A 20,567-nucleotide genomic window follows, 5' to 3' on the forward strand; every position below is an offset into this window, starting at 1 on the left:
TCGGAGGGTTTAGGGGGAGAGGCTGAGGAAAGGGTGACGGTCCGCACAGGGATAGACATACAAATGTGTGAGGTTGATTGCCGTGTTTCTGCTAACTTGCTGCTCCCCACCCCACGACCCCCCAGACCTCTCGCCCACCTCCGCCTACTTAAAAATGAAAATGGTGACACGGTGCCGACGGCGGATGTCGGAGCGTGTCGCCGGGGTCACGCGTGGCGCGGTGCTCCTCGGTTCGGCCTTCTCCACCCCCAGCCCCACTGCACCCCTCCAAGAGCATCTGTCACCACAGGGGGTCAGCGGGGCCAAGATGAATGGGCCCCCAGTGGATCCCCCTTCTCTCTGGCAAATGGCACAGGAGAGGCGGGCCCAGAGGATCAGGAGGCGGGCTCTGTTTGTTTGCATGTGAGTGGAGGGGGGGGGGGGGTTACTGCTGTACTGAGAGGAGGATTCCCACTTGTGACCATGGTGGACCATGACAAAGGTGACTGGATAGTGAGCAGAGCACTGTGAGCCTCCACTGCTCCGACGGGATTTATTCCTCCCTCATGGACTAACGTTCACCTCTGGATTATCTGATTTGAAGTTTGGAATTTAGCAGCTCAGCGTGGAGGCCGGGAGTCATGCGAGGTAAATGTGAGTGTGAACCCCTTCGGAGCGGCGGCTGGAGCCCAGGTTACAGCAGATATCGGAGGTCTTCCCTGGGATCCCGGCCATCCCTCCCCCCGGTGTGGGGACCTCTGCTGCTCCAGCCTTTCTGATGTTAAAAACTCTTTCTTGCTTCTCAGCTCCAGCAGCATAACAATGAGGCCAGAAAGCTTTTAGATATGTATCCACTTCAGGTGGACATTTGTCCGCCTCTGCAGCTTTGACTTAAAGCTCTTGATTCCAGAACAGAAGTGGTGAGAAAAGGCTGGCGTTCCTCTGAGGGTCAGGTCTACTGCTGTCCTCTTCCATGTTGGAGAGAGAGAACAACCATTCATTCCGTGAGCTGCACATGTGCCTTTGCACAAGTTTAACGTTGCCAGAAAACTGGATGCAGTTTTCTCTCACATGGAGCTGGAACGAATGAGAAAACCTCATGGATATTTGGTGTCAGCGACCGAGAGCTGAGTCCTGTTGTTTGACCTCTTAATTGAGGGAATTCACAGAGCTAAACTGAGAGACTGAAACAAATGAACGTGTTGATCAATGGTGACGGAGGTCGATTCCAACGATTGATAATCCTTATTCACATTTCATCCTGAGGTGCTGTTTGCAGTCTCGGATGACTTTCTTTCCTTTTCCAAATAGACCTTGCCATTTGATGTGTTTGGAATTAATAATGAGAAATTCCTATTTTTAAATGAGTGGCGATATTAGCTGTAAAATTCAAGCGTGTGTTCAGACAGGTCTTGGTTTAAAAAGGCTGCAGCTCAGTGTTTCTGGTTTCCTCCCTCCCACCTCTCCCATGGATGAGTGCACGGCTGTGTGTCACTGCTCTGCTCTTCCCATGTTCCTTATGAAGGTCTCCTCCCAAACACAGTGATGGCTGTATCCACGACACACTAGCTCCCACGTGTCAGTAACTCTTCAGGCTGCAGCTCGCCCCATCGGTCCTCACTAGCCTTTACCCAGGTCCCAGTGATGATCTGCTCATCTGTGGCTTCATCAGGGAAACACTGAAATTCAAAGGTCATTTTTCAGGCTTTTAAATGGTCGGTTTCACTGAGGTTTCCGTTCAGTCCGGTCTAACTGGGCTGCCGTGTGTTCCCTCTTCATTATTGTTGGCAGCTTCAGTCACGGTCAGCACCATGGTGCTCCACTGAAGCTCATGATCTCATCTGCGAACCGTCTCCTTTGATATCAAAGAGCACCACAGGGATCATCTCTGCACTGGCCACATGCTCCATGTCTGGTGACGGTCCTGGTGTTTGAAGTCTTCACGTGAAGACGACGCAGCCCCGGGGCGCGACGGAGCCGATCTGCGGCTCCATCTTCTGGAGCCTTCATGATAAGCATCAGATATTCCAGGACTCTGTCATTAGGCCTGCGTGGAGCCAGAGGAGCATGAACTTGCGAGCGTATTGATCTGAGCCCGTCTCCGTCCGCTCCTGCCTCCAGCCGATCAAAAGTCCCTCCGTGACATTTTCGCCTGTTTGATCAGCGGAGTCCGGGCTAATGATTGACCGAGCGCAGCGGCTGTGTGTGGCGGTCAGTGGACGTGACGCTCAAGCAGCCTGTGCAAACGCTGCAGGACTCCTGACCCGGTGGCCACAAGTCATGAGGTGGTCCGTCTTTGGCAGAGAACTTTGCTTCTGCTGTGTCACAGTCTGAGTGGACCAACAATAGCTGGGGTCAAAGTGTGTGTCTGTGTCGCTGTGTGTTCCTCAACCAAACTACCAATCCTGTTCTCCAAAAATAGCCAAGGCCGTGGGTGTCCCGTAACGGGTTCAGAGCCTCGGTTTGGTGGTCATGCCACCCGTCTCTCCCAGTTTTTGGTGTCCGTAAGTGCAGCCATTTATTTGGCAGAGGACAGTGTTCGGTGGGGCCTGGTGACCCTCTGTGCTGGAGCTGCTCCACCACGCACGCCAACATCCAATCAGAACCAGCTCTGTGTCAGTGAGGATCCCACCAAGTGGGAAGGGGCTTCCTGCAATAATGAACTAAAGACAAAATAAAAAAAGGATGACGCTCAGTTCAGCCTCTCTTCTTGATATAACTCTCTTTTCGGAGGCGTATAAAAGCTCCGACCTCCAGCACATGAGGCATGAAAGTGCTGTGTTGCTGTTGCCGTGTGTCAGTGCCCGCGTCTCTGAGCTCTTCTTCTCTCCTGCAGGTTTTGCAGCTGAGATGCTGTTGCTGGTGGCGAGGTGCTGACTCAGCATGTAGCAGAGGTGACGTCCCGTCTGGCCTGCCGACACTCACACGACGTAAGTACACGTGGAACAGCCTTGTGTTGCCGGTGCTCCTGAGATGAGACCAGCTTGTTCTGACCCGAGGTCACAGTCGAGCTGTCTGTCGGTGCCACCCAGAAGCCGGTCGCGGCCTTGACCCACACTGTGGTGATGCAACAGCTCAACACATAAACGGTCAGGGCAATGAGGGAGTCGACCTCCCGGGTCTCACCAGGTGTCCAGCAGTCTCCCCCGAGTCTTCTCCCACAGAGAAGGCAGTCAGTCTAGTGAAGTCCTTTAGATCAGATAAAGTCATTTGGACTGGACATTGTTGTTTTATTTTATTTAAATTCTTAGGGTTTTTGTATATACTATAGTTTTATATCGTATAGTTGGTGTTTTGTTATGGTGTTCACTTTTCTGTTTCTGCTGTGTTTTCTTGCTTCTACAATGTTGATTGAGTTGTTGCTTTGTCTCTGTCTTTAGTGTTCAATGTTTGTCTTTAATCTTGAAATGCAGTTATGGGCAGTCTAATCTAATCTAATCCAAACAGTACACCAAGAAGTCGAAGCATTGTCAGCGTAGCAGCTAGCCTGACCCTGCTAAGATAACACTGCGCACAAACGTGTTGCGTTGTTGTGGAGAGTGTTGAACAACACAGTGTCCATGTTGATGGAAGTGTAGCGTGACTTCACCGTGACTCGCTCGTTACTGGCCTCTGCTGGCGTCTCTCGGTATAAAGCAGAACCTTCGGGATTCCTGACTGAAGAGCTCCTCGGGGAACCTCTTGTTGAACGCTGACCTGTGGGAAGCTAGCAGCGCTAGCCAGCCTTTAGCATGCCCAGCGTGTTTACTGTTCTCCAGTGTTCCACTGTTTTCGATGACTTGAAATGGCTGCAACCGTTTTGGCCGTCGGCGTTTCAAATGTCAGGAGCACCAGGACGCCAGTAATGTATTGAGTTTCTGGGAGTCAGGTATATATTTTGGTTGTGGTCAGCTGTAATTGAGGGCGGCTCTCAGATGAATGTGGTGAGGCCCTGTTTCGCGTGGCGCCGTCGCTCGTCCGTCAGAGTCCCCCTCGTCCAGGCCTCCAGCCCTGACCTTATCACCCGGCCAGTCACACCTAGGACACATCCGTTACGCGACCCCGGCCGCGGTCACGCTTTGTTTTAAGTGGCGCAGGTGACGAAAGGTCATGCTCTGTGTTCACCTCCAGCTTTGGCGAGGTTAATGACAAATCTGTCCGCTGAGGCTCCAGGGTCAGCGAAGCCAAAAGGCCTCTGGAGTCCCCTCTGACTGGACGATCGAAACAGGCTGCCTGAACGTGGCCCCGGGGCTCCCCCCACACACACACACACACACACACACACCCCTCCCAGCGTCCGTCCCTGCATCAGTTAAAGCCCAAACACTGTAGCGGCGCTTCAGCTAAGCTGCTTATCTCAGGTTTGTCTAATCTTCCCTTTTGTCCCGGGGTGGGTGGGATTCCTCCCCGGGAAGGTTTGTTAGGTAAACAGCGGCGCTGGAACTTGTCCAGGCGTGGACACTGATGCTGGAGCGGGCGGAGAAGCGCAAACTTGATTCTCACCGTTGACAATAGTTAACTGCTCAAGGCTTCGGTTGACACTGTATATTTGAATGGAAACAAAGAGACTGTTGTGTAAAGTCAAGTCAACCGACTGGTTCTATCCACGCCGTCCTCCCGGTTTCCAGCGCAAAACAATGCATTCCTGGCTTGAAGCTCATTCTTCATTCTGAGATGAGAGGTTGAGAACAGCGCCGTGGGAATGCTTTGCTGCGCAGAAATGTTTGGGATTGAGTTGAAATCATTTCTTTCCATCAATGCACAAGCGTATCCATGAAAATCTGCACCTTCACTCCATCACTCTAAAGGATATTTACTGCATTTCCTTGCTTTTTTCCCACCATTTCTCAAATATGAATAATATTTATGAAATTATCTCTATTGTTAATGAAATGTGGACCTGGAGCCATTTTTGGCTTCTTTCATGAGATGCGCTTTGCTTCAGTGTTACTGAACTGATTTCGATTTATTTAAAAATGTGTTTATCATTGGCACACTGGAAACAGACCCTCCCCTAAGACATTGTGTGTTTCCAACATCAAAAGGGAGTTTCTGTTGAGACGGTTTTCCCTCCTGTATTGAGGTGGGAGGGTTTTGAAACGATCATTTGCTTCGTGGCCTCGTGGTCGGTCAGAAGTGCCTTGGTGGAAACATGGCTGAGACGCTGACACCCTGATGCTCTGCTCCTGTTATGTAAGAGTTGCAACACAACAAACAAGTCAAGGTTCTTTTTTGGCCGTCAGGTTACGACATGACCACATCATGTGACTCAGCTTGACCTTTGACACGACTGACCACTGTCGGTTCTGAACCAACAGCCCAAGTCTAAGGCCAGACTAAGCCGCAGGAAGTCTTGGGTTCAACCTCTCATGACTCGCTTGGCTCATGGGGCTGGATTCTGTCCCAGCTACCCGGGGCTCTCACACACACACAGGCAGTGTGTTTGCTCAGCGTGACGGACAGCTGGTCATAATGTTTTGCAGTCCTTCCTGACCGCAACAGTCCGGGCTGTGACTCAGTGTCTGTTTCCTCGCTGATCTGAAGCGGCCGCCGTTCTCACCGCACACTGCCCCTCTCACATGACTGGGTCTGGGTCTTCCCCGCAGGACATGGGGAACTCGTACGCCGGGCAGCTGAAGTCGGCTCGATTCGAAGAAGCCCTGCACAACTCCATCGAGGCCTCGCTGCGCTCCAGCAGCGGCGACCCTCAGCCCATCTTCACGCAGCTCTACCTGGAGCCCGAGCCGTACCCCGGCGCCCTGGAGGGTAGGTCAGAGGGTGGGTCCTCCGAGGCCAGGCCTGTGAGTGTAAACAACCGTGTGTGTGCAGACGTGAAGGCCAAGGCAGAGCTGAGCGGCGGCGAGCTGGCGGGCCACGACCTGATGAACGGCCACTCCTCCAACGAGCCGGAGGATGAAGAGGATGACTCGGACAGCAGCAGCCCCCCGCTGCCCTACATGCAGACGCCGGCTCCAGACGGATGCTGCACCCTGGATGGTGGCCTCATACCTGCCCGCTCCGGCTGAACCGACCCTTCTGACCCTTCCTTCTGTTCTGTGCTCCTCAGGCTTCTGCCAGGCCGGCAAGGACCTGCGGCTGGTCTCCATAGCAACGGAGCCCATCGAGGTGCCGGCGGGCTTTGAGCTGGTGGGAGCCAAGTCGCCCAGCGCGCCCGAGCACATCCTGGTGTGCGCCGTGGACCGCCGCTTCCTTCCGGACGAGAACGGGAAAAATGCACTTTTAGGTCAGGCTGCTCCACCCTTCACTCAAGCACCTGTGGGGGCGCTAGCGCGCTGACGTGGGCTGGATGTCCTCAGGTTTTTCAGGAAACTGTGTCGGCTGCGGGGAGAAAGGTTTCCGATACTTCACCGAGTTCTCCAATCACATCAACCTGAAGCTGTCCACGCAGCCCAAGAAGCAGAAGCACTTAAAGTACTACCTACTGAAGAACTCGCAGGGTGCTCTGTGCAAGGGGCCGCTCATCTGCTGGAAGGGTAAGACCCGTCCCGCCGCCCGCTCACGCCGCCGCTCACACCGCTCTGCTCCTCTCAGACTGTAAGGCGCGGCAGTTCTCCAGCAGCGCGTCCACGTCCAAACCCAGCTCGGCCTCGTCGCTCAGCGGGAAAGAGAACGGAGGAGCCAGCGGGAACAGCTCGTCTCCCTTTTCACTCTCAGGTGAGCTGCGGCTGCAGACCTCGTAGCGGTGAGCCTCTCATGGTGGCCTCCCTCTGTTCATCACCCGATGCACCTCAGCCTACACCTGGTCCTCAGTTGTACTGCGCCTCACGTTTACGGTTTGTTTCTCCATTTTTAAAGGCTGGAATGGACACCAGTGAATATCATAATAGTAATAACAGCTCTCTACACTGCTGAGACATCGGCTCGCAGATATAGGGACACAACACTGGACACAAAAATGAAATTAAATGAAAATGATGATTTCATCATTTAAAAATATTGTATGAGTTGGAGGCAAGTATATTCATTAAAATGCTAAACACAACTATAATACAAACTAGGGAAAATATAATGAACATTCAAGTATTATTATATTGTATTATATATTATAAGATTAGATATATAATATAAATATAATGATAATAAGTTATTATTAGAGTGAATATAATACTTATAACAATAACAATAATAATAATAACAATAATAATCAACAACAACACTAATAATAAAATGATAAGAATTATTATTATTATTAAGTATTATTGTTGATTTATTTTTATTATCTTTATAATTCATTACTTTCACATTATTTTTATTTTATTTATGTTAAATAGCGTGCTACATTTTAGTAAATAGTGAGCGGCCACACACAGGTAGGGCGCCGTTTCTCGCGGCACAGTTGTGACTTCAGCTGTCATGGCCTCTGATTAATAAAAGCTCTGGGACCTATTGATCCGCCGCGGAACAGCTCATCCTCACGCTCTGTGACCTCCAGGAAGCCTGATGGTTTATGAATGTTTACCGACGAGCGCCGCCGCGCTCTGTTATGTAACCAAGCAGCGGACAAATGGCCAATCCGGACCAGTGGGTGTTGTGCTGGGGCTGTGCGAGCTCAGAAACTGACGTGTGGCTTCCTCTGTGCTCAGACTCGCCGCCCAACAGAGGCGCTCCGGCCTCCGCCGTCTTCTTCGGCCAGGACCTGAGCAGGGACTGCAGCTTCCTCAAGCCTCTGGCCTCCACGCCCGGAAACAAGACTCTCCCGATAGGTAACACTCTGAAGCCGAGTCAGGGGCTCTGACTCCGCCGCTCCTCGGAGGTCACGGCGGCGACCTTGCCGTCTTCCGTGAGACACTGCTGCGGGGTTTGCTTTGCCGTGGGCCGCCACGCGAGCAGAGATTAACCTCTGTCATGGCCGCCCTGGACACAAACAAACACGTGTGTATTGTGTTTCGCACACACCGATCAATACCCCAGGAAGGAATGCTGTAATGACTTTTTAAGGTCTCGCTATCCATTATCCCCTTTACAAGGTTGTGATATTGACAAGCAAAAGCTACACACGCCAGTCAATACCCGCCTGTATTGCATACACAGTGAATATGAGATTGGAAGACGTCCGATTGGGTTATGGATGATCGATGGCAAATCAATGAAACCATGTTTTTACTGGGCCCCTGTCTTCAGTCCCCACAGCTCTGAGGGTGAACGCACCCACCAATGGGCTTGGCGTGGAGGGGCGGCCCCCGCTGCTGAGCCCGTCCCAGGTGTCTCTGGGAGGCCCGAGTCAGGGCTACCGCAGCCTGGAGCTGGGAGACAGTCCAGGTAAGCTGACGCCCCCCTCCTGCAGGGCAGGTCTCCTGGCAGCTGACGCTCTGCTCACTCCTCCACGCTGTCTCCAGGATCCTCGGCCATGAACTCCGGCCCGCCCAAAAAACGCCACCGCAGCTGGCACCCCAGCGCACCCTTGGTTCCGGTGCCACCCACTGCCGTGCCGGTGCCGGCGATCCGGCCCATCGTGTGCTCTCCAGGTGGGTCAGGGATGATACGTGCCGGTGTCCGTCTCACTTGTTGTTGTCCCCCCCCTGCTCCTGTGAATATCTCTGACGTCCTCCTGTTGTCAGGGATGATTCACTTTCGGTCTCCATGGCGACAGAGCCAAGGAGAAAATGTCAGGCCTCTTGGTCCATCTGCTTCGTTTCTGTGACCTTGTCCGGCGGCTTCTTCCAACCATGTTTTTTCTTCCCCCTCCCAGGCTCCGTTCTGGGGGTTCCATCCCCACAGCCTCCGGTCAGTGGCGTGGTCCAGCCCCAGCCTGTCTCTGTTGGGGAGACTGTCATCGTTCCTGACAACCTGCTCAATATATCAGGGGTCCGGCCGGTCATCCTCATCGGTACTCGACTCTCTGTTCTAGCTCTGACCCTCATCATCAGGCTGCCAGTGTTGCTTCCTGTGTTGAGTCCTACAGTCACAAAACTGCAGCTGCTGCTGCTGCAAATAAAACATTGACATTCATAATAAAAATAAATATTTAATATCATAATTAAAGTGATTTCACTGGAAGCACTTATTCCAAAATGTTACTGGGCAAATCTGCTTAAACTGTTGATTCAGCAATACACAACAATGAAAGAGCAAATCTAATCTATGCAGCCAAACGTTCAGTGTGGAGTTTTGTACGTGAAACATTCTCAGAGGTTCCAAAGGCTTTTCAGCTGAACCTTGTTTGGTGTCCGGTAATGACTCGCATGCTGCTATGACAGCTGGCTGGCGTTCTTTGCTATCAACGTTAAAAGTATGTGAAAGTGTTTGCTTCGGTTTCACCAAGAGACTCGCTCTTCTGCTTGTTTATCACCTCTTAATGTCGCATGTTTTGCTGGCTGTCACCTAAAATCTTTGAAAATAATGATGTTGCCAATACAAACACCGGGGCTTAATGACGTGAAATTCAAGTGGAATTGGAATATTCCCATCAGTTAGTCATCGGCTGAGCAAACAGCTTTGGGACAGGCTGTTTTCAGCGACTCTAACACGGTGACTGCTTGGTTGCAGGGCACGGCACTCTGCCTTACTTCTACGGGAACGTCGGGGACGTGGTGGTGAGCCCCCTGCTGGTCAGCTGCTACAAGAACAGCCAGCTGACGGAGAAAACCTTGGAGACGCTGGGCCTCAGCAGCAGCCAGCTGCTCAGCGTGGAGACCATGATCCTGCTCACGCTGCAGTACCTGGCTCGCCTTGGTGAGAAGCTCCGCACCAGCGCGCCCGATCCCTGACCCTGACCCCAAGCATGTCAATGTTATTTATCGTATAAATGCAATCATAGTTTAGCTCTAACTGATGCCACTAAAAGCTTTATGTCATAATAAAAAATAGTGCAATGAATTTCTTATAGTCTGTAGTTAATCTACCTAATCTCTGATTTCATCTCACCGAAATATTGCAGGGAAAACCCTTTAAATTGTGGTATTTTCAGTCCAATCAATTCTGTTATTGTGGCACATAAAAACACTGGTAACTGGTAAAAAAGCTTTGTGAAGTCGTTTCATTTCTGTACCGACTTGAGGTGCAGCTGCAAACATTAGCATATGGGTCTAGTTTTGTTCTCCGATAATCCGCAGCATTAGCGTGAGAATGTGACACTCCTGGTTTTAAGGAAGCAGGTGCTTCAGGGGTCAGTGTCGGAGGTGGTCACGTGTCTTGCCGCTGGCTGGGATCCTTCTGCCGCGGCCTGATGTTTCCTGTTATTCAGGCCGCGGCAGGTTGCCGTGACCCGGCGGACTCGGGTCCAATCCGACCACGTGTTTCCCCAACAATGGCTGGTGAGGGCAGCGTCCTGACCAGCGGCTCTTGTTTTCCCCAGGCTCCGAGCAGATTCCGCTACGGGAGGAGCTGGAGCAGATAGTGCTGCGAGCCATGCTGAGCTGCGCCGGCGGCGCTGCCGTCTCGCCCTCGCAGCTGCCCTGGCTGGCCCGGCTGGAGGCCAGCGTGTCGGGGGGCCACGTCCAAGTGGTGGTCACGCACGGCACCCTGGGGGAGGGCATATCGGAGTCACTGCGCTCCCTCAGCGAGGGGCCCCCGCAGCAGCGGGGCCTGCCCACCTACGTCCTCATCATCTGTGCCTCCAAGCTCAGTGGCAGCGAGTTCTGCGTGCTCGTCTTAGGTGCGCGACAACCCCAACACCACAGCCCCCACCCCACCCACACACGTGGATAACAGGTGTGCTGTCTGCAGGCAAGTACCAAGCTCGAGCCCTGGCCGAGGGGATGCTCACAACCAACGAGTTCCTCAAAGAAATCAGCTACGAGCTCATCACCGGGAAGGTCAGCGTCCTGGCCTCGCATTTCAAAACCACGTCCCTTGGTGAGTTGCGTCTTTGTCAGCCAGTTGCTCCATCTAGTGGCTGAGCGTGTGACTGCGAACATGTTGAAGCCAAACCAACACGATTCACCCCCTGGTTTGGTCGAAGCGTTTCTAATCCGGTGATTGGTTGTTTTGAAGGGGACAATCTGGACAAGCAGCTGGTCCGATATCAGCGCCGGCGGAAGGGCCAGGTCATCCAGCCCTACCAGGGTGATGTCACGGAGCACATCCACTCGCAGGAGGCTGCCAGCATGTCACCGCACACAGACAGAGGTTAGACTGCTCTCCGTCTCTTATCAGCTGGCGGAGTTTGGGCCAGCATCCGTTTCCAATGAAAGGGACCTTGTGAGTCACCCGCTCCTGCGGTGGATGAGCCGATGTTTATTTTGGTGCCTCGGCGACTTCAGATGTTTGCAGTGAATATTAGAGAACAACGCTCATGTTTAGAGAATGAAGTCCACCCGGTGGATGAAGCGTGAGATGAACCTGTTATTTCCCTTTGTGTCACGCTGAGTTTGCTCTGTTGGTTCTTCCTGCAGCGGAGCTGATAAACAAGGTCTTCCAGATCTTCCCGGCCCAGCTGTGTGTGGCCCGCAGCCTCCTCTCACAGGTCTGCTCCATCGCCGACTCAGGCACCCAGAACCTGGATCTGGGTCGCTTCTGCAAAGTGGATTTCCTCATTTTAGTCCCGCCCTCTCACGTTCTGGTTCACCAGACGGCCCAGCGGATCCGACAGTCAGGTAAGAGTCGTGAGAACCCCTCATGACTTGATGAACCTGCTCTGATGAAGCACGTTTCTGCCTCCTGGCTCAGGGGTCCTGGTGGACCTGGGGATCGAAGACGCCTCCATGGCTCACCAGAAATGCGACAAGTACGTGGTGCGTTTGGACGCCGACATTCACGTCAAGATGGAGGCTTTCATGAGGAAAGTCAAGCAGAACCCCTACACGCTGTTCGTCCTCATCCACGACAACTCGCACGTGGACCTCACCAGGTAACCCGACCCGCCGCTGCCGAAGACTGGGAAGCAGAGTGCTGATGTGAAGCTGGCGTCTCCCTCCGCAGCGCTCTGTCCGGCTCCGTCTGCCACGGGGAGCTGCAGGGTCTGGCTGACCGGGTGGTGAACTGCCAGGAGGTGCTGGAGGCCCTCAACCTGCTGGTGCTGCAGGTCAGCTGCTTCCCCTTCACCCTGCAGACCCACCAGTCCCGCATCAGCGTCCACAACGAGGTGCACTGGCCGTCCAGGGAGAGCCTGGTGAGTGGTGCCCGGAGCCCTGATCCCCGAGTGCTGGGATCCAGCTGGTACTGATGGTTGCTGTCCTGCCGGCAGGGGGAGCAGTCGCCACATGAGCTGGCCTACTTCGGTCTGCGGGACTACAGCCGCTCCCTGCAGTGGGGCGTGGCCAGTCCCATCCTCCGCTGCGACGATGCCTTCGAGAAGATGGTGCAGACGCTGCTGCAGAGGTGAGGACCCGAGCGTCAGAGGCGTGTGGGGAGCGTGGCCAGACTGACCCGCCGGTGTGTGTGTGTGTGTGTGGCAGGCATCCGCACCTGCACAGCATGGTGATCCGCAGCTACCTGCTGATCCAGCAGTACACGGAGGCCATGATGGCGCTGACCTCCTCGCCCTCACTGCGGGACCACATCACGCCGGAGACTCTGGCCATGGTGGAGGACCTGATCAACGCCCCCGGCCGGGAGGGCTCTCAGGGGCGGGGCCACATGCTGCTGGTTCGAGTGCCGTCGCTGCAGCTGGCCATGCTGGCGCGGGAGCGGCTGGAGGATGTGCGGGACAAGCTGGGGCTGCAGCTGTGCTTCGCCGTGCTGCTGGGGAGCCCCGCCTCCGAGCTCAGCCTGCCCAGGCACTTCATCAGCCGCCTCAAGGTGAGTCACCCGCCGCCGCAGGTTTGCCACCGCAGAAGGTGACCTGACCCCTCCGCTCCCGCAGGCGTGGCGCGGCTGCGAGCAGGACGACTGGGTGCCGCACACCTACGAGGACCTGGAGGGACTGTCCTGTATCGTCATCCTCACCGGGAAGGACCCGCTGGGAGAGACCTTCCCCAGGTGAGCTGGGCCCTGGACTGTGGCACCGGTGGCTGATGCCCTCCTTGCTCACCGTGCCTCCCTGTCCTCCCTCAGGTCTCTGAAGTACAGCGACCTGCGGCTCATCGACTCTAGCTACCTGACCCGAACGGCCTTGGAGCAGGAGGTGGGACTGGCCTGCACCTACGTGTCCTCCAGCGTCTTCCAGGACCCGAAGAAAGGGGTGAGCGCCCGAGGCTCCGACGCCGAGAAGGCCACCAGCGCTGCCAACGATGGGGACGAGCTGGAGCGACCGCACAGCAACGGCAGCGCCGCCACCAGGACCTCCGGTGAGTCCGGTGCTGTTGGCGCCTCCCGGGCTGGTTCTGACGTGTTCTGTGGTCGGTGGCCAGGTTCGCTGGCAGAGAACGGCGTCAGCTCCTCCGACCTCACCGACCAGAAGCCCTCTACATCCTCCTGTCCTCCAGAGGGGGGCGTGGCTTCGGATGGAGGCGCGCTCACCCAAGGCTTCAAGCAGGAGTGCGACTCCTTCGCCGGCCAGATGGCGCCACACCCGTCCAGAGCTGCCCCGCCCTCCTTCTGCTCCAGCTCCTCCTCCTCCTCTCCGTCGCCGTCCTCCTCCTCCACCCAAAGACCCAGCCAGTCCACGCAGTTGGGTCGGCCTCCCAAGCCGGCCCGGGTGGCACCGCGCACCGCCATCATGTCCAGGGCGGCGTACAACCTGCTGTCGGGCGACTCGAGCGCTCAGCTGAACTCGTACTCGCTCCTTCCTCACGCCGACGTGTCCTGGAGCAGCCCGCTGCGGCCGCTCATCACCGAGAACCTGCTGAGGGAGGAGCAGAGCCGCTACTACCGCCAGTGGACCGTTGCTAGGCAACATCACGCCGACTACGACGCTCCGCCCGACCCGCACCCCCGGCGCCTGCTGCTCAGTGGTCCCCCGCAGGTAACCGCCGCATCCTGATCGCAGTCGCAGAGCCTTTCCAGCAGGGGTCACCGACCACACCGTGTGACCCCAGCTGCCTTCTGAACTCACCAGTTTTCACAATAATTACCATGGTGTGACAAAAGAGGAACCACAAAATCCCTCATAAGAAGATGAAAATAATAATTATTATTATTTATTTGATCCTTTTTTAGCCGTGGTCTACTCCCTAATCCGGCAGACGGAGAAATAAGTAACAAATGTGTTCTTCCTTTATTTTAGTTTATTTTTTTAAGTTTAAATTATTTTTAAAATATGCTAAAGTTTATCACATGAAAAAGGATATTAATCTGTACAAATAGAATATGAACACGTCACTGCTTCGTCTAATAATGGTGTGACGGAAATATGAACAGGATCAAATGTATGTTTTTGTCACGAGTTTAGGTGATTTTCAGCACAACACAGTTGTTTTGAAACATATCTGGAGCCGTGTCAGTGTTAAAGTGGGGACCTGTGCACATTGGGCTAACCGTCGCTCTGGCGTGTGCACTTCCTAAGGTTGGGAAAACCGGAGCGTATCTTCAGTTCCTCCGAATCCTGTTCCGGATGCTGATCCGACTGCTGGAGGTGGACGTGTACGACGAGGAGGACGTGGAGGACGAAGGCGGCGATGGCGCCGCAGATATTGCCACTGCTGCCAACAACCAGTGGCCCGACATCGAGGAGGTCCGCCAGCTGCCCTTTGACCCCTACCCCAGAGACTTCAAGTTCAGGAAGGCCAGCCCCGTTTACTCAGACGGGATGGCCAGGTCCGCCAAAGGTCAGTCAGACGTCAGCAGCGGCAGCAGTGAAGGTCTCTCATCCCCTGGCTCTCTCCGCTGCAGACATCAAGCAGGAAGCCGGCTGTCAGCCGTGCAAGCGCGAGACCAAGTCCATTCGCCTGAGTCGCTTCGCCGCCCACAACGCCTTCCACCACTGTGAGCAGTGTCACCAGTACTGTGAACCAGGTCCCGCGTCGCAGGTGAGGCTCCCGCGCGCCGCTCAGCCACGACCTTCATTAACCCTGAGCCGCCCTCTGCAGCTGCCCGAGTGCACGCTCCACACCTTCACCTTCTGCTCCTCCATGCTGGGCGAGGAGGTGCAGCTGCAGTTCGTCATTCCCAAAGCCAAGGAGCAGCACTTTGTCTTCAGCCAGCAGGGCAGCCACCTGGAGAGCATGCGCCTGCCCCTGGTCTCCCTCAAGGTCGGACTGCAGCTCGAGACCCGTCTCTCCAACGCACTGGCTTAGACTGACTCTCTCTCTCTTCAGGCCGCGGACCTCGTCAAGAGCCCCATCTTCACGCCCACCACGGGGCGCCAAGAGCACGGGTTGCTCAACATCTTTCACGCCATGGAGGGGGCGTCGCACCTGCACGTCCTGGTGGTCAAGCAGTTCGAGATGGCCCTGTACAGGAAGTACTGGCCCAACCACATCCTGCTGGTGCTGCCGGCCATGTTCAACAGCTCTGGCGTGGGTGAGTGAGGCGCCTGCGGCCTGACCTTTGACCCGGTGCATGGTGTAACCTCAAACCTGGTTGGCTCCGAAGGCGCCGCTCGCTTCATGATCAAAGAGCTGTCGTACCACAACCTGGAGCTGGAGAGGAACCGGCTGGAGGAGCAGGGCGTCAAGCGCCAAGACGTGTGGCCCTTCATCGTCATGATGGACGACTCCTGCGTGCTGTGGAACGCGCAGCAGCCCGCAGACGCCAGGTAGTGCTGCAGTTACTTGGCCAGCCACGTGGTGTCGCTGTTGCAGCGCCACAGTCAACATCTGCTGTCGTTGTTTTCCCTCAGCGCCGCGTCAGAAGGAGGCTCCACGCTCACCAACGTGTCTCTGAAGACGGTGCTGCAGCACATGGAGTCGGCGCCCAAGATCTCGCTGTACGCCATGTGCGGCACACGCAAGTGGAGCAGCGGCCTGTCGCGGAGGAGCGGCGGCGGCCGGCAATTCAGCCGGTGCCACCTCCACGACTTTGTCCTGCTGAACGTGGATCTGACTCAGAACGTTCAGTACGACCTCAACCGGTAAGCCACCGGCCCGGCGTCCGCTCGGCAGGACCCCAGCCTGACCTTCTGCTGTTGGGCCTGCAGGTACAGCTGTGAGGAGGTGGACTTCAACCTGCGGGTGAACAGCAGCGGCCTCCTGCTGTGCCGCTTCAACTGCTTCAGCTTGATGAAGAAACACATTCCAGTCGGGGGGAACAAGGACTTCGTGGTCAAACCCAAGCTGATGGTTGGTCTCTCTCCGCTCCGCCCCTGAGGCAGGTCCAATCCTCTCAGCCTCATGTTGACTCCTGCTCCCGCTCAGGACATGGAGAACCCGGCTCCCATCAGCCCGTCCCAGTACGTGTGCGCCCCAGACAGCGAGCAGACCCTGCTGGACGCCCCGGCCCAGTTCCTGCTGGAGAAGTTCCTGCAGAGCTGCAGCCACCGACTCTTCCCTAAAGCGGTTCTGAACCCAAACAACCCGGTTCTGTCCGTCGACAGCTACCTCAACATCAGCCCGGAGGTACGAGCCGGGTCAGGGAGGACCGGGCGCCGGGCCCTGAGCCGTCTTCGGCCCGTTAATCCCTCTGTTCCCGCCACAGATTGCCGTGTGCTACATCAACTCCCGCCCACACTCCACCAACCTCAACCACCAGGGTCTGGTGTTCAGTGGCCTGCTGCTGTACCTCTGCGACTCCTTCGTGGTCTCCGGGCTCCTGAAGAAGTTCCGCTTCCTCAAAGGTGAGAACCCAGTGTTGGGTCCCCGGTCTGGATGCTGACGCCCCCTGCTGGTCTCCCCAGGTGCCACCCTCTGCGTCATCTGCCAGGACAGAAGCTCCCTGCGCCAGACCATCGTCCGGCTGGAGCTGGAGGACGAGTGGCAGTTCCGCCTGCGGGACGAGTTCCAGACGGCCAACTGCAGCGAGGACCGGCCGCTCTACTTCCTCACCGGACGCCACGTTTGAGCCGGCAGCCGCGAATGTGCCGCTTTCATTCGCTGAGGACGGGGTCAGCGCGTGCGCTCTCGCTGGACTCAGCTCATACTCGACTGAAGAAGAAGAAAGTGAGACTGATTGTACGTCAGCTACGTCCCGCCTGGACGTAGGTGTTGATCTCAGGGTTCCAAAGGAAATGGGACACTGTCCCGGGTGAAGGTCTCCACTCTGTTGCGCCACTTTTCCCAGGTATTCATTTATGTTGGCACCGGAGACGCTCTCAGCTGCACCTTGTCTTTCACCCTCACGCTCACCGTCACGCCGCCTGCACTCACCGCCCTCACCTCTTCCAACCACGGGGGGGGGGGAAACCCAACTTTCCTTGAACCCTGAAATTCAAATCCATCCTGTTGCTTGGCTGTCGAGCCCTTAACAGATGCACATGACGGGATTAAATCATTGTCCTCACCTTCCACGCTGCTGCTGGCGTGTAAACCCCCCCTAAGTTAAATATTTTGCTCACTTATTAGGGGCTTTACGGCACAGACAGTGTTGAATCCCACCTTTTAAACGGGGGCAGGTGTTTTTAAGTGAATGGATGAACATGCCAAAGTTGTGACCTTGAACGCAGTGTTGTTTCTCACTTCCCGCCCCGTGGCTGGCGCGAGCTGGAGCTCACGCCGCCCTGGGACGCGACTCTCGCGGGACTTTCCCCAAATCCGTTTCACATACTTGAAAGGACAATGTTCCTGCACAGGGTCGCCCAAAGACGAGGCCTTAAGTGACTTTTTGATTCGGACCAATGAGAAGGAGGGAGCTGTGAGGCGAATGAAGAATGTGATCGTCCGACTGGGCAGGAGGGTTCGGACGACTGTACTGTTTAAAACGTGTTTACATTAGTAATATATTACCAAGCCCCAGACCGGCCGGGCTTTTATGTCGATGTTAGCCAGTGTATTTTGACGAAAGAATCTACCTAGACGTGTCCTTGCTGCGGCCCGTCACGCCTGCTTTTTTTAAATCCCCATCAGCGCTGCGAAGGGACTTTATTTATTGACCTGTGTTTGTTACGCTTCAGCTGGCTTCCGGAGCCGCCGGAGCTGAAAGCTTTGCACAAGAGCCAAGCCAATGATTGTAGGATCTACTGAATGTCGCGGGGGAGGGGTGGTTCACTTGCACTACTGGAGCTGCCAGCGCTGTGTGCAGAAGAGGTTTGGGAATGTGAAATCCTGATATGCAACTTGCTCTCACAATCTTCACTCTCGTGTCAACAACCGAGTGTCCGGGTGGTCTACCTCACGTCACAGGAGTGGTGGCAGGCTGTGGTCATGTGACGTCATAGCCGGTTGTTGGTGGTAAAATATGTATGAATGTATTAAAGTGACTTCTGAAATCTTAAGGTTCCGCTCTTGGGTGCACAGTCCACGGTGGGTTTCTTTGCTCCAGCTCTCCACACGTGAGCATCTGTGACATGCTGTTGGATCCGAGACTGCAGGACCTTCATCTGAGGACTGGGGTCAGCATGTGTGGACCACCTCGCCCAAGTCCAGGACCAAGACCAAGCTGACTCCGGAATCTGCCGTTCGAGTCAAAACACAACAGGAAGGTCAAGGTCAAGGTCAATGATGTCTTCACATGTGCGACCTTTGTCATCAGTTGTGATCCTCAAACACGTGCGCGCTCGAGTCGTCCTCTCTTGTCGTCCCATCCCGAAGCTTTTGGGGCACGGCGCTAGCCACCGCAGCTCATCTGTCTCGGGGGGGTGAAAGTGCACGGCCGGGGGATTACGTATCGCCGTCACTGGATCATGTCCACGGCTGCACATCAGCAAGTTAATCCCGCCACTGCGGCGCGGCCACTGAAGCCCCACGAAGAGATTCGCTCCCACAGCAAAGACAGCGAGGCAGGACTCCGCTGGACTCTTTATTAAATATTAAATATTGTAGTATATGACGCTGCCGTCACGCGACTACTGCAGTTATTTCCCGTGGTGCGGAGAGCGATGCAACACAGACGCGATGACGCACATGCTGCTGGACGGAACACACGGCGCCACCTGTCTGTCCCAGCCAACTCACACACAGTGGCCACCCCCCCATCGTCGCAGTGGTCATTCATCCGTCGTTCAGAAAAGGTGCGAAACAAAAGTGCATGCTGGGAGAGGAGGTGGTGATCATGCAGCGCCATGTTGTGGGGTGAACCTTCACCCCACTCCCAGAGCTACTGCGGGGCAGCTGTGCAAATTAAAAACACCTCAGTGCATCAAACGCATCTGGATCAGGGGGGTCCGAGTCCAGAGAGGACGGAAACTCCAGCGGAATTCCTTCCTGACTGAGCTCCAGCTGACCAGCATCTCATCTCATCTGAACGGAGTCCAAAGTTTGGTCCTCACAGAGGCCCCTCACACCTGCTCGGGTTCCTCGTGCTACTTTGAACCGGCCACGTGTTCAGAACAGGTCGGGAACCGGAACAGCCAGTTCAGGAGCTGGAACCAGAGGCGTGACATCATCAGTGGGCGTGTCTGTCTGAGAGCTGGATGAAGGACGCTCTCGCTCTAGTTGCATCCCAATGTCTCCTGTGAGGTTAATGGCTTGATTATTGTATGCAAACAAATGGTCCCAGTAAAGCAACCAACCTTTTCAGACCCTCAGACTCTGCGAGTCGTGGGTTGGTTGCTTCCACCTGAGTGACGCTTCCAAGCCCCTCCCACTTCAGTCTCGCTTAAACTGCTACTTCAACAGAACCCATCGAGGTTCTGAGAATCCCGAACGGCACCGGCCTCAGAACCAGAACCCCGTGAGTGTGAAAGGCCTCACAGAGGACCCTCAGGGAAGAGGAAGGAGGCGGAGCCTAGAGATGCAGCTGAACAAGACCCCCCCCCGACTCAGATGGGACGGACCCTCGCCTCTTTAAAATGCGTCAGGAAGGTGCTTTGAAAAAGTGCGAGGCTCTCAGGAGGGTGGAGGAAAGCAAATCCCTGAGGGGCTACACTGCTACTGGAGAAGCCAAAGAAGCTCCGCAGGTGGTTCCTATGTACAGTACTTGAGAAGAATTGCACTAAATTACAGACTCAATGGGAACAGCCTGTCATGAAGAAGCTGTGCCCTTTGGATGAGGAACTGGCGTTCCTTTTTTGCTTGTTGGACGGGACAGGAGGGAGTGATGGAGGTGAGGGAAGCTCAGAGGAGGACAGAGAGGAGGACAGAGGGGAGGACAGAGGGGAGGACAGAGGGGAGGACAGAGGGGAGGACAGAGGGGAGGACAGAGGGGAGGACAGAGGGGAGGACAGAGAGGAGGACAGAGAGGAGGACAGAGAGGAGGACAGAGGGGAGGACAGAGGGGAGGACAGAGGGGAGGACAGAGGGGAGGACAGAGAGGAGGACAGAGAGGAGGACAGCAGTCAGGAGAGGTCCTGCAGGCGGCTGCCCTGCTCGATGACGGCCTTGGCGAACTGCTTGAAGACCCGGTCCATGTAGGTGCTCCGGCGGGGCCACAGGCCCTCCAGGAAGCCGATGTGACCCCCGTGACAGGTGATGAGCAGCGCCAGGTTGGGGTTCTGCTTGACGGCTTCCACAGGAATGGCTGCAGACACCAGAGCGCCTCGTAAAGGTGGCGACGGGAGCGCGCGGGGCGGCGGGTCTCACCGTGTGACGGAGAGAAGACGTCGTCCGCCGCGTTGAGACACAACATGGGCACCTGCACCGACTTGAGCCGGTGCACCGGGCTGGCGTCGCGGTAGTAGTCGTCGTTGGTGGGGTAGCCGAACATGATGGAGGTGAAGCGCTCGTCGAACTCTCGGATGGTCTTCGCCTGCGAGAGGTCATCGGCTTTAGCGGCGGCGGACGGAGCACAGAGGCGGAGCT

At 55.5% G+C, this 20,567-nt stretch overlaps 2 protein-coding genes across 2 annotated transcripts in view; one reads left to right on the forward strand and one right to left on the reverse strand.

The window, feature by feature from the left end:
- greb1l (GREB1 like retinoic acid receptor coactivator) lies at nucleotides 1–19,019 on the forward strand. The gene is made up of 33 exons (XM_053883332.1): nucleotides 1–627; nucleotides 2,816–2,909; nucleotides 5,565–5,724; nucleotides 5,788–5,955; nucleotides 6,026–6,202; nucleotides 6,276–6,452; nucleotides 6,511–6,633; nucleotides 7,563–7,682; nucleotides 8,101–8,238; nucleotides 8,316–8,444; nucleotides 8,669–8,806; nucleotides 9,466–9,651; nucleotides 10,274–10,573; nucleotides 10,645–10,773; nucleotides 10,912–11,046; nucleotides 11,313–11,513; nucleotides 11,587–11,767; nucleotides 11,839–12,028; nucleotides 12,104–12,237; nucleotides 12,315–12,657; nucleotides 12,722–12,837; nucleotides 12,913–13,145; nucleotides 13,209–13,762; nucleotides 14,303–14,564; nucleotides 14,629–14,765; nucleotides 14,826–14,987; nucleotides 15,054–15,258; nucleotides 15,331–15,493; nucleotides 15,578–15,808; nucleotides 15,875–16,016; nucleotides 16,092–16,292; nucleotides 16,372–16,510; nucleotides 16,571–19,019. Exons 3-33 carry the CDS (start codon nucleotides 5,568–5,570, stop codon nucleotides 16,732–16,734), a joined length of 5,835 nt encoding a protein of 1,944 aa, XP_053739307.1. The 5' UTR covers nucleotides 1–627; nucleotides 2,816–2,909; nucleotides 5,565–5,567; the 3' UTR covers nucleotides 16,735–19,019.
- abhd3 (abhydrolase domain containing 3, phospholipase) overlaps nucleotides 16,041–20,567 on the reverse strand; it is a 13,326-nt gene continuing 8,799 nt past the window's right edge. Inside the window, exons 8-9 of the mRNA XM_053883339.1 lie at nucleotides 20,349–20,514; nucleotides 16,041–20,286 (exon numbers count right to left, since the gene is read on the reverse strand). Coding sequence (XP_053739314.1) covers nucleotides 20,105–20,286; nucleotides 20,349–20,514 — 348 coding nt within the window. The 3' untranslated portion in view covers nucleotides 16,041–20,104. The remainder of the gene's footprint in view (nucleotides 20,287–20,348; nucleotides 20,515–20,567) is intronic.

The sequence above is a fragment of the Synchiropus splendidus genome, chromosome 13 (genome assembly GCF_027744825.2).
Source record: "Synchiropus splendidus isolate RoL2022-P1 chromosome 13, RoL_Sspl_1.0, whole genome shotgun sequence".
NCBI classification, from domain to species: Eukaryota; Metazoa; Chordata; class Actinopteri; order Syngnathiformes; family Callionymidae; genus Synchiropus; species Synchiropus splendidus.

Excerpts from the sequence above, each read along its gene's own strand:
- greb1l (XM_053883332.1), top strand. The coding sequence starts at position 5,568 with ATGGGGAACTCGTACGCCGGGCAGCTGAAGTCGGCTCGATTCGAAGAA. Across the intron at positions 6,453-6,510 it reads GCCGCTCATCTGCTGGAAGG|ACTGTAAGGCGCGGCAGTTC; the intron begins GTAAGACCCGTC and ends TGCTCCTCTCAG. Across the intron at positions 12,238-12,314 it reads GTGCAGACGCTGCTGCAGAG|GCATCCGCACCTGCACAGCA; the intron begins GTGAGGACCCGA and ends TGTGTGTGGCAG.